Raw genomic sequence first — 12346 nt, forward strand, 5'->3', positions numbered from 1 at the left:
CTGTACACACAGTTGAGTATTCTGAGTCGAAGTGGTGACCCATTCAGGATTACATCGCCTAGCCAATAAAAATGTCTCGGCAGCCTTATGAATCATGGTTTGAGGAGGATAAACAAACAAAACAAATATACACACAAACAGGCACCGATTAAAATCTTCGGAAGAGCAAAACATCTGAGGCCAAATTATCCCAGTTTCCTTGCAACACGTTTTGAAATGTCAGATCTTTAAAATCTCTCAACCAAAGGCTGGGGTTGTTTTCCCGTCACTTGTTGGCGACAGGTTGGTCGACTTAGTTTTCTTCAGTCTTGCTCTCCTGCCATTTTTGTCCTAAACCCCATCCCAGCAAAAACAGGCCACACACAACCATTCAGAAATTTTATTCTTCTCCTCCTCTTCCCTATAAAAGGTGTGAGGTCCAATGGCACCAAGCTTCTGCCCTGTCTTGACCACAATTACAATCCCCCCCATCTCAACCACGGTTTACCTCTTTTCCTCCTACCTTGCTCACTCAACCTATGTGCTCTCTTTGCCATTCTCTCTTCCCCCATCCGCACCAAGTATCCAGTCAATTTCATCAATCTCCCTGTTAAGCTCATCTGCATACCAATCTCCTTCCTTATTCATGCATCCTCCTTCCATCCACCCTCTTCACTACCACAATCCTTCTGACCCAAATGTTCTCGCAAGCCTTCAGCTTGCAGTGCCACCGTCTCCAGGCCGTAAAGGTAGGCTGGCGTTCCACATATCATCAGAACCTGCCCTTTCAATTTTCTTGATATCTTTCTGTCTGTCATTACTGCCTCCACCCACCATGCATTCACACCCACATGAATCCTCCTCTGCTTCGGACTCACCTTCCCCGGGCACCATTTTTCCCAGATATTCAAACCTATTTCCCTGTCTGATATTCCCCTCTAACCTGATATTCATTTATTTTTTTCTGCTGACCAACCCACATCACCTCAGTCTTCTACAAACTCATATTCTGCCCATGTTTCTCAAATGCCTCCTTGCACTCCCAGTACTTCCTGCATCTCCATCCACTCTCCACAACAACTGGATCGTCCACATACATCATCCTCCCCATACTACCCCGCAAGTTCACCTTCCTGCTTACCAGCTCCATCACGATCACCATGATGTACATGAGAGGGCTGAGAGCGCTTCTCTGCCTCAAACAGAAGTTCAAGCTGTAACTTCTGCTTCCAGCACTCCCACCCATTTCAGTGTCACCACCACCATCTATCTTGGGACAGTGCCATAGGCCTTCTCCAGGTTCATAAATTCCAAATCCATTTCACCTTGCACCTCCAACCTCTTCTCCACCAGCTGCCTGAGCACGAACATCCCATCCGCCATCCCCTACCCTTTAGAAACCCCTGCTGCTCTTCTCCGATCTCCATTTCCACACTCTTTTCCTTATCCTCCCGTCCAGAATCCTCTCCAACACCTGCATGACACGACGAAGGAGCGTAATGCCCCTGTACTTATCCGGACATTCAACATCGCCCTTCCCCTTCCATATGGGCACAATTAACCCTGTCCCCCACTCCTCCGAAATTGAACCCTCTCTCATACATATATTCAAACAGCCTCTTCTTCCAAATGACTCTGACTTCTCCCAATGCAATCACAATTTCTGTTCACACCTCATCAATGCCTGGCGCTCTTCCCTTCTTCATCCTCTTCAATGCCGTCCACACTTCCTCTGTGATCTCCACCAAATCAACTTTCCCCTCTACATAACACGATAAGCTCCAGCTCACCGTTGCTTCCTTCCTGGTTCAACGGCTCCTTGAAATTTCCTTCTCACACTTTCAATACTGTCCCCCTCTCTGCCACTAGTCTCCCGCCACCATCCTTAATAATCGCCCCCACCCCCTTCATATCCTTACCATCCTCATCCATGTCACGAGCCAATTTATTCCATCTTCCTCCCACCATCCTCTTCCAACTTGTACACCTATTCTTCCATATCATTCATCTTATCCACAGCTCTCCTTGCTGCTTTCTTCTTCTGCTCATACAGATGCTGCAACCCCACATGCAGTTGCCTCCCTCTATCCTTGATAGTCTCTATCCTTGATTGTCTCTCCTTTTCCAAACCTCCTTTTCACCAATTGCCTTCGCTACCTCCGTCCACCATGCCTGGTTTCTATCCCTAGACGATGCACCATTTTCTGATGTCCTTCCACGCATTCCTATTCCACAAAAACCATTCCTTATTACCCGCTTTGCGTCGACCTTGTTGATGCATTCCAATCATTTGTCTCCCTTTTTCTCTCATCTAATGAATTGCCTCCCTGGTGAGACTGTCCTCCAAAACACCTTCACTCCAATCTTTCACGAAGGTCACCAATTGCTATCTAATATTCTCCCCCGATTGCTGGACACAAGCTTGACTTAACATTAAAACATTTTTATTACCCCGTGCGTGTGAAGCGAAAAGTGGGGTTAAGCAATTGGTTCACATCTGTCTGTCCATCAACAAATGTCAGTTTATGATTGAGGAACAACTTAATTTCAATTGAATGTTATATTTTGAACACGAATCAGAACAGGAATCGGAAAGTGAACATGAAGTTTAGCAGTACATTGGCTCTGAATTCATCCCGATCGCACATGCGCAGAGAGGAGTGAGATTAATTTTTTGTCTATCTGCCTGTCTGGCAGTAAAACAGAATTGAAAATCATTCCAAACAGGAAACTTGCTGTTTTTAAGGATGTTACAAAGGACACAAACAACAGGCAAAGAGAACTAATGTAATGTATTCAATAAGGTGGTGTAGAAGACGCTGCATGAACGGCGGTAAACTTGTAAAAAATATTTTCTACAACCTGTAAAACTTTTATTTCATTTGAATTATATACTTGAACACTGGAGAACACAAGTCGCCTTGTTTGCCCTTTCAAAAACCTTCCTTTGAGCAGTACTTGGACAAAATATTAAGGCATTTTCTGTCATCTCAACCAATCAAATTTGCTGCTCACAGGTCCACCCATGTCCTTGCTTGTCAAGACATTGTGATGTAAGGTGCTCCATGAAGTAAGTTTTTTTTTAAGTTTTTGTTTCAATCAAGGAAGTCTTTTCCAAATAAAGCAAAATCAACAAAAATGAATCGGGCCAAGTAAAATAAATTATTAGTTTCTCGTCCTTGAACACTTCCTTTTGACAGCCACGTCCTTTTTTTGATATTTACTATTTTCTCTCCAGATCTGAAATAAATAAATAAATAAATAAATAAATAAATACAGATTCATTCATCCCCATGCGCTTCCTTTTTGGAGGCCATATGTTGGTGGGTTGTTTTATCTCCTCTCCTCTATCAAATTCACAAAAAAATTGGCCAGTTTTTATTATTTTATCTTTTTTTGTTGCAGGAGTCTGGAACCCAGAACAATAATTATTTTGTGGACCCCGTAGGCCGAGCGCTCACGCATTGTTTAAGTACGCTTTTACTCACACTGCACCACACTCAGCAAATGCGATTTTCAAGACATGTACATGTACAGTTAAATTAGCTAGCTGGCGAGCACTAACGATAGCGCACGTGTTTATATCGATCTCAAGAACAAAACTTTCTCGGTAGCTTTAATTGAGCTAGTGACGAAGTAAAGTACACCTCGGTCTTAAAATGGTCCTCATTTGTGTATGAATCTGGAAGGCTGGCAGAAAGTTAGTGAAGCCATGGTACGCTTGTACGGTGTTCGATGGAACACCGTACAATCAGGCCAGTAGTGCATGTCCGAATACATCTCGTACCGGTTCAGTACAAGTGCGTGGCACAGCAGACAATGCCACTGCTGCGGTAGATGTTGACGTATTGGGTATATGACCATCAATTGTTTTGTTTAAATTAGATCTAGACCTATATGCCTGGTGTTGGCTTCATGGTTAGGGTGGCGGGCTTTAGATCCAAGGGTCCTGAGTTCAAATCCCGCTCAGCTGTTGAATTAATATCAGGTGGGGTTAATTCGGCCTGTCATCCTTCCGAGGATGACAGTTGGATTGGCTGGTATACTACATCATGCTGGTATACTATGTTGGATTGGCGACCCGTCCAGGATTGTGCCCAATAGCCAAGGAGACTGCTTAAGCAGTACCAACGCTCTGCACAGAGTATGGTCCCAATGTCCTCCGAGACCTATACCTACATGTCTTTGTTTCAGAAGTTTTTGTGCAGGGTAGTCGTGCAATGCGTACACAATTTTGGATGCGTGTGTTGCAGAAGTACGATGCCGATTGATAGCTTTCTCATGGCCTGCACGAGATCTCGTGCAGGCCTCGGCCTTGAGTGGTGTAACCGGGATGGCTGTGTTGAACTGACTAACTTGGGAGCTAACTTGCTCTTGTAAATGTGATTGTAGTCATGCGATGTCATTTTCATGTTCCAATCAAACACAAACTATTCAGAAGGGATTATTTTTCAAAGACCTCCATGGTACAAATGCTGCTCTCGATAATGAGGTTTTAAACATGAGCAACCTTAAGTAGATAAAAGAAATAAGAAAATAATTAAACAGAGCCCTCATGTACTTTGAACATGTTTTTGTCCCTCTGGTTAATACAGTTGTGAATCTCACAAAACAGTGTGTTGGGATCATGCACTATGGTTATTTCAGATGCGGTGGCAATCTTGGAAAAAATATTTTTTAAAAATCTGGAAAACATAAAATAGTAAGAGGCTTTTTTTTTTGAAAATCCCAGATGAGAAACTAATAATTTATTTTACTTAGCCTAACACGGAAAGTAAAGGTATGCATTTGAATTTCTGAAACCACGTGAATTTTTTTTTAACTCAAAGCATCATTATAAGAATTAGAAAGACTGAGTTACAAAAGTGGGCCTCACCAGATGTCTGAACTGGGCACAGTGGCGTGCCAAACACGACCCAAACAGTGGTTGATTCAGGTGCCTAGACAACAACAAAAACTGTGGGTGACTTGCAATATCCTCTTTTAAAGTAGGTTAAAACAAAGCAATGGTGAGAGGAGGGGGAAAGACCTGCTAAAGGGGCAATCACAGATGACAGCAATGATAACCAAGAGTGGGCTCATCAAGACACTAACTTGCAACGAATTGGAAGTGTGACATCAAACTACTTGCACAAGGGGACACACTTCGATACTGGATTGGTATTTACATACTATATCAGGTATTCATTTATGTCACATGGTGTGCTCAAGGCCATGTGACAGTCAGAGGTGTTGAGATGTCCAAATATTATGCCAAAGAAAGTGCCCATTCTTGAACAGATGGTATTGGCAAGGACAATAAACTTCAGTAAACAGTAATTAGGGTCAATGTCAGACCTGCCAGTGGGGATTGAAGAAAGAAAGAAAGAAGAAGAAAGAAAAAAAAAAACAGTTGAAATGTGTAACTTTGAAGAGGCAAGGTAGAATGTGTGAGGGAGATTAAAATTGCCCAAAAAGAAATACTCTCACCAGGTCAGTGGCTCCATTCAGAACAATGCTCAAGATCGAGGGAGCAGAAAGGAAGGAAGCATCAACCGAGAGATCAGGTCCAGGTGGTGTCCTACAGAGCATGAAGCAACGTCGGGTATCTGCGGTCTGCGTGGTGGTTGTGATGAAGGTGAAGGTAGATTAAAAACGTGCATGTGGGGGTTGGAGGCTGAGGGCAAGTCAAGTATGAGTGCTGGAGAAGAGAGTGGAAACGTCAAATGTAAAGAGTGGTGTTGAGAGACGACTCACCGCAGAAATGAACAAACGGACAGGTATGGTGCACCGGTTCCAGCTGATCACACGAACAGGAAGTGCCTTCACACATGCTCTCATCACATCACCAAAGTCTACTGCCTCACCCTGCATTGCCATCAACTGACAGCCGAATACCACAAATAAAGAAATTCCACATTCAAACAGGACAGATGACCGAGCAGCAGAAGATAAAGTCAGGCAGGGTACAGTGGTACACATTTGTCTTTAAATTATTATTATTATTTTAATCACACCCAGTTCCACTTGATGTGCTTTGCTCCAATGGATTGGGGACAGCGATGTTTGCCTCAAATAAGTTGTTAAGGATTGGGGGGCCAACACAGCGGTACTTTGCACTTGGGCTATGGCATTGGTGTACTCAACCAAAAAGTATTGCACACATGTCTGGGCTGCAAGAACTCGTTCTAAACATATGGATGTCCAGTTGAATTCCACCGATTGAACCCTGACATCTACACCGATTCAATCGTTACCAGTGCTGGTCAATATTGCCCATCCCACAAACAATCGCCGTGATGTAACTGCATATAGAGAGGTCATCCACATAAACACAACTCGGATCTGCTCATCCATCGAGACCCAAATAAAATCTACCAACTTGCTGTCTGGTTTCCCGAAAACCTTTTTGGACACGCGGCCAAGCTCTTGCATGACACGACAGTGTAATAGCCTGGAGGAAAACGTGGAATGAAGTCCCCCTCCACAACAAGCATCCAATTTCTGACTCAAAGTGAAGCCACCCAGTTTTGACTCGCATCGGAAAACATGGAAGGCCCTTAAATCGGATCCGAAAGGGGCATGGTGGCTGCAGACACTTGATGCACAAGTGGTATATTTGGAGTTCTGCAACATGTGACTGCGGCAACCCTGATCAAAGTACGGATCACATGACAACATTTGGTCCTCCGTGCAACTTTGAGAATGACATTGCCGATACAAGCATCCTCTCCGAAAGAGCATTAGACCAGAGAACCAACCTCAAACTGGATTTATAATTGTTACTCCAAGCCTGCCATATGCAAGAGAGATATTAAGGAAGGTTAACATGAATAGATTTAAGAAATACACCTTTTGCACAGACTGAAGTCAGCTTCCACTGCAAATTCACAACAGATCCCATCATTGTCATCCTACGCACAAGTTTTGGTGCATTCATCCAAATCCCTATTGCTTTGATTTGCGACAACACTAATGTATTTATGGAATGTAGACAAACTTAAAATGCATAAAATGGTGCAGATCATTGTATGTTGCACTAACCTTGACATGAGGGTCCTCAGCCACAGCTGTAACGATCACGTGAGCCATGCGTGGGTTAAAAAATACAAAATTGGGCTGCCTGGCAGGTGATGGCATAGCAGAGAGTTCACAGCGATATGAGCCCGAGCGGTGCGGCACAAACATCAGCGGTGCCTCTCGTGTGGTATGAGGAGCCACTATCACGCGATCGTTGAAAATCAAACAAGGCTGGGCCTTTTCTTCCACCTTCAGTTGAAGTTCGACAAAGGTTATGAAAAAGACAGAACCTCCACTCCAGCTAAAGAAACCAAATATTCATCTTAATGGTATTTGGCAGTTATGATGATGACACAATCAAAAGGCAAAGACAAGACGGGTGGAAAGCACTTATGTATACAAATCACCTTTCCATCGATTGAAACGGACAGCAGACGGAGCGAGACGTCAAGCCAGCTTTCAGTGGGATTGCGCATACTCAGAGATCCCTGGGCAGCGATGCCCACGCAGCAAGATTCAGGAAGAGCATACTCGGAAGGAACAATCACATGGCACTCGATTGAAGGGCCTGCAGAGAAGGGAACAGGTTGGTATGACCGAGCAGCAGAAAAAAAAAAAAAAAAAACGCAGCAGTCTTCTTGCGAGTAGTTGTCCTCCATAATCCTTCTCATTAAGAATTAAAGGACGTTTCTGGAAATTTGACCGTTTGGAGAAAGATCGATGCAACCCGCTTTGTTTTTACTTTCAACACAACCTTATGCAGATTTCTCCACCCAATGAGTTCAAGCAAACTGTTCAAAAACAGCGTCTACATCTCGCAATAACAATGGAATGTTTTGAAAAGCGTTGGAGAGAACACGAGCAATGAAACAAGAATGCAGAACAAGAGAGAGCAGAAATAAACCCGAAATGCTGCTTTCATTACACGGATATGGAAGATGGCTCGTTCAAAAGGTTAGGCTGCTTGCTGTTCGAATGTGTTTTGTGTGCAATGAAGCATCCCATATTAAGAGCCATATGTGATATGAGGAACAGGACCATGTTGTACAACACAGGCAAGTTCTAGTTAGCCCGTCCCCCACGCAGCGGAAGACGGGGTTTTACAATCACTTCTGTGCGTCTGTCCGGGCCGTAACGTTTTTACCATTTGAGGTTCTGTCATCAAATTTTCAACAAAGCTTTATTTTTAGAATATGGAGAAGACTAATTAATAATTTCGTCAAATGGTAAAAGGTCAGCATCACTGATGGATACTCTCAGCTATTGGCAATTCTCCTGACTGTTCTTATGTAAAAGTTGAAGCAAAATACCTGTTTAATAAACCTGCCATCTCACTTTCATCACGAACCACTCTCCAGGTGTTATTCCTCAATGGGCCCACACTGGTCCTAACCTGTTCTTTTCCCCTCATATATTGAAAGAATGCTTTGCGATTATGTTTAATATTCTTAGCCATGTCCTTCTCGTACTCCATTTTGGCTTGCCGAGTTATTTTCTTAACTTGCCTCTGTTCACTCCGAAAGTGAAATAAATCACCTTTATGCACAATCACAACAACAACACGCTCGCCTTCTCCCGATTCTGCTTCTTCTTCTTCCTCTTAACTTCCTCCTCGTCTTCTTCCTCGATTTTTTTTTTTTTTTACACTTCCTGACCTAATCTGTTGAACTCTCTCATACATTATTTTTAACTACAAAAACGATCTTATAATGCTTCATCTTCCTCTCTCACACATGTGGTACTCTTTACTGTTTCACAATGCACTACTCTTCTGCTATTTTAACAGACTGCTCTCATTTCGACCTCTCCTTCATTCCTTGCCTAAAAAATCCAACTATTACAGCGCTTCTTCTCTCCATGCTCTGAATTCGCCTTCATTGCATCCATCAACAATTGTGTTAAATCGCATCTCTGACCTAAAACTTTTAAAAACCACAGTTTGCCATGGATGTTCGCTTTCCATCAAACATTCTTTTTTTCCAACTTCAGTACCAACTCACCCCCTCACCCCTCACTCTCACTCTCAAAGCAACCATCCCACTCTTCTCCCTCCAAGCCCCCTCTCACCTCTCTCAAAAATCCCCCCTCACCTTTCTCCCACCTTTCATCCCCCTCACTCTTCCTTCTCAAAGTTGCCCCCCTCTCATCCACCAACCTGCCTCCCTCCACTGCCCTCTCACCTCCATCTCTTCACTCCACCTCCTCAAATCCTCAACTGCCTTCTTCCTTGTCTCTTGTCCCCCTCTCCCCCAGCACCACAGAGCCTTTTCTCCTCCTCATTCGGCCCCCTCCCCTCACTATCCTGCAATACCCCACACTCCTTCCGCAACCCTCCTTACCTGCCCCCCTCCTCCCTTGTCCTACCCTCCCCCTCCCCTCCACCTCGTGCACCCAAAGCCTCCTCCCCTTCCTCTTCATTAAAAGTGTGGACCTCAAATATCCGGGGCCTTCGCTCAAACCTTTCAGATCTTTCCATACAGGTTGCCACTGACAAACCAGACATTATCTGCCTAACAGAAACTTTCCTCTCCCAAGACGTGTCTGACTCCCAAGTATCTCTCCCTGGCTACTCCCTCTTACGGTATGACAGACCTGAGCCTCGTCCTGGTGGAGGTGTTGCTCTCTTCATCAAAGACTCTATTCCTCACTCTCCATGCACTGCTCTCACTCCCCCACACCCCCAGGAATACCTCTGGCTTCGGCTTCCCCTCCACTCCCACCTCATGTTTATATGTGTACTGTACCGTCCACCGAACAGTGATGACTCCATCTACACCTCACTATCCGAAAACATGGACCATCTTCTATCTTCTCATCCAAACTCTCTCTTTCTCTTATGTGGTGACTTCAATTGTCATCACGCCAGTTGGCTCGGTGTGGGTACCTCTCTCACCTGCCATGGCACCTCAGCAAAAGCTTTCTGCGACTCATTGGGACTGACTCAATCGGTCAACTTCCCGACCCGGATCTCAACCAATGGTACTCCATCTCTTCTGGATCTGATTTTGACAAATTTCCCTGACAATATCTGCTGCTCTTCCTTCGCTCCAATAGGTTCTTCTGACCACGTCCTTGTCAAAGTGGACATCTCTCTGGCTGTTATCAGAGAACCACCTCACCGCCGTCGAGTCTGGCATTTCACTCAAGCCGACAGGCAGGGTCTCCGAGCAGCCATCAAACTGACAGACTGGTCTCCTATCACTACTTTCTCAAACATCAACTCATCCTGGGAATTCTTTCAAAGAAACTTGCTCTCCCTCATGCACAGATTTATCCCCTCTCGTGTTCAGTTGTCTTACCCTTCCTCCCGCCCTTGGTTTACTGAAGCTTGTGGTGAGGCAGTTGTCCTGAAACAACTTGCCTTTGCCTCATGGAAAGCAAACCCAACTGAGGGCAATCTCAGTTCTTTCCACAAAGCTCGGAACAAGTGTGTGTCTCCCCTCAGGAGAGCCAGAAAACAACATCTTTCTCATCTCAAGTCTGAACTCTCAAACCTCTCTCCCTCCTCAAAATCCTGGTGGCGTTTAATCAAATCTGTTTCTGGTGTATGTTCCCCCTCCATCCCCTCCCTTACCTCAAATGGCCGCACTGCTGATTCCACACGTGATAAAGCTGAATGTCTAAACTCGGTGTTTGCAGCTAAATCTTGTGTCCTAAACCCATCACTATCTCTACCCACTTTACCCAGTCGCACCCAACTGTCCCTGGACTCTGTATCCTTTTCTCCTGACAAGGTGGAGAGCTTGCTTTCAAACCTCGAGTCAGATTCTGCAACCGGTCCAGACGGCATCAGCCCACGTGTCCTCAAAGCCTGCTCTTCTGCTCTTGCTCACCCACTCTCTGTTCTATTCACCCTCTCATTTGCTCAAGGTCATCTGCCATCTGCTAACATCACTGCCCTGCATAAAAAAGGTGCAAAAACAGATCCCTGTAACTACAGACCAATCAGCCTTCTCCCAATCATCAGCAAGGTGATGGAATCCATCATCGCCTCAGATATGAAATCCTTCCTCTTCTCCAATGGCTTGATTTCCAATCATCAATTTGGTTTCAGACCAGGTCACTCTACCCTGGATATGCTGCTTCTGCTCTCCCATCAATGGATGGAGGTCCTCAATGCCAGACAGGAAATCCGAGCCGTATCCCTGGACATATCACGTGCTTTTGACACAGTCTGGCACCCTGCCCTACTCACCAAACTCTCTTCCCATGGTATTCAAGGCCATCTCCACTCATGGCTCGCAGACTTCCTCTCCTGTCGCAGTCAACGTGTGGCCCTAAATGGAGTTCTTTCATCCCCTCTTCCTGTGCAGGCTGGAGTTCCTCAAGGTAGCGTTCTGGGCCCTGTTCTTTTTCTGGTTTTCATCAATGATCTCTCGGACTCTCTGGAAAATCCTCTATTTCTCTTTGCCGACGACTCCACTCTCTGCCGTACCATCTGTCATCCCTCAGACTGGCAAGCAGCAGCTTCTTCACTCACTGCAGATCTGGATAAAATCACAAACTGGTCCAACACGTGGAACATGTCTTTCAATCCGGACAAATCTCACACTCTCACTATGTCTCTTCGAAAGGACCGTTTACAAAACCCCCCCATCCACTTTCTCAACAATCCTCTGGAAGAAGTCTTTTCTTTCAAGCTTCTAGGTCTCACTATCTGCCATGACCTTTCCTGGGAAAGTCACATTTCCAACCTCGCCTCAAAAGCCAGTCGCCGACTGGGAATCCTCCGTCGTGCTAAGTCCTTCCTCGGCCCTCTTGAGCTCCTGACCACTTACAAAGCTTTTGTCCGTAGCCTGATGGAGTACTGCTCTCCCCTCTGGGCTGGTGCTCCTGCCTCCCACCTTTCTCGGCTTCACGCTGTCGAAACCAGGGCATTTAAGATCATCGGCATCTCCCGCAATGAAGCTGAGTCTTTGGGCCTCTCACTCAATCACCGCAGGTTGGTCGGTGGTCTTTCTGTCTTCTACCAACTCCTCTCCAGCCTTGCCCCCCCTGCTCTCTCTGCGATTTGTCCCCACCACATTTCCACAGGGCGCTCAAGGTCCGCCAACAACCCCCTTCTGGTAAAACTACCAAAATCACGAATCACTGCTCATCTTCACTCTTTCATTCCTCTTTTTTCCCGCCTTTGGAATAAACTTCCTCACTCTATTCTTTCCCATTCTTCCCTCCAGGCTTTCAAAACAGCTGTTCACCACCACCTCTTATCTTCCCCCATCCAAATCCTCGATCTTTTCTACCCCCGATAATCCACCCAAGCCCACTTCCTTCATTTCTCCTGCTTTCCTTCCTGAAAGTCCCTGAAATGTCCATCTTCTCTTCGCCATGTTCCCCGTCCCATCCCCATCCCTCTCCCTTCCACAGT

At 45.3% G+C, this 12346-nt stretch overlaps 1 protein-coding gene across 12 annotated transcripts in view; it reads right to left on the reverse strand.

Annotated features, from left to right (window-relative positions):
• PMEPA1 (prostate transmembrane protein, androgen induced 1) overlaps positions 1 to 12346 on the reverse strand; it is a 282083-nt gene that overhangs the window by 223618 nt on the left and 46119 nt on the right. For all 12 annotated transcript variants that reach the window (XR_015060363.1, XM_085889548.1, XM_085889546.1 and 9 more), the window contains 5 exons: positions 7386 to 7546; positions 7003 to 7227; positions 5716 to 5841; positions 5449 to 5574; positions 4856 to 4919 (listed from right to left, as the gene is read on the reverse strand). Coding sequence is in view for 11 of the 12 variants with exons in the window: in XM_085889548.1 (XP_085745674.1) it covers positions 4856 to 4919; positions 5449 to 5574; positions 5716 to 5841; positions 7003 to 7227; positions 7386 to 7546 (702 nt within the window). In the remaining variant the exon portion in view is untranslated. The remainder of the gene's footprint in view (positions 1 to 4855; positions 4920 to 5448; positions 5575 to 5715; positions 5842 to 7002; positions 7228 to 7385; positions 7547 to 12346) is intronic.

The sequence above is a fragment of the Eptatretus burgeri genome, chromosome 7 (genome assembly GCF_056783735.1).
Source record: "Eptatretus burgeri isolate ZD-2024b chromosome 7, Ebu_testis_v1, whole genome shotgun sequence".
Lineage (NCBI taxonomy): Eukaryota > Metazoa > Chordata > Myxini > Myxiniformes > Myxinidae > Eptatretus > Eptatretus burgeri.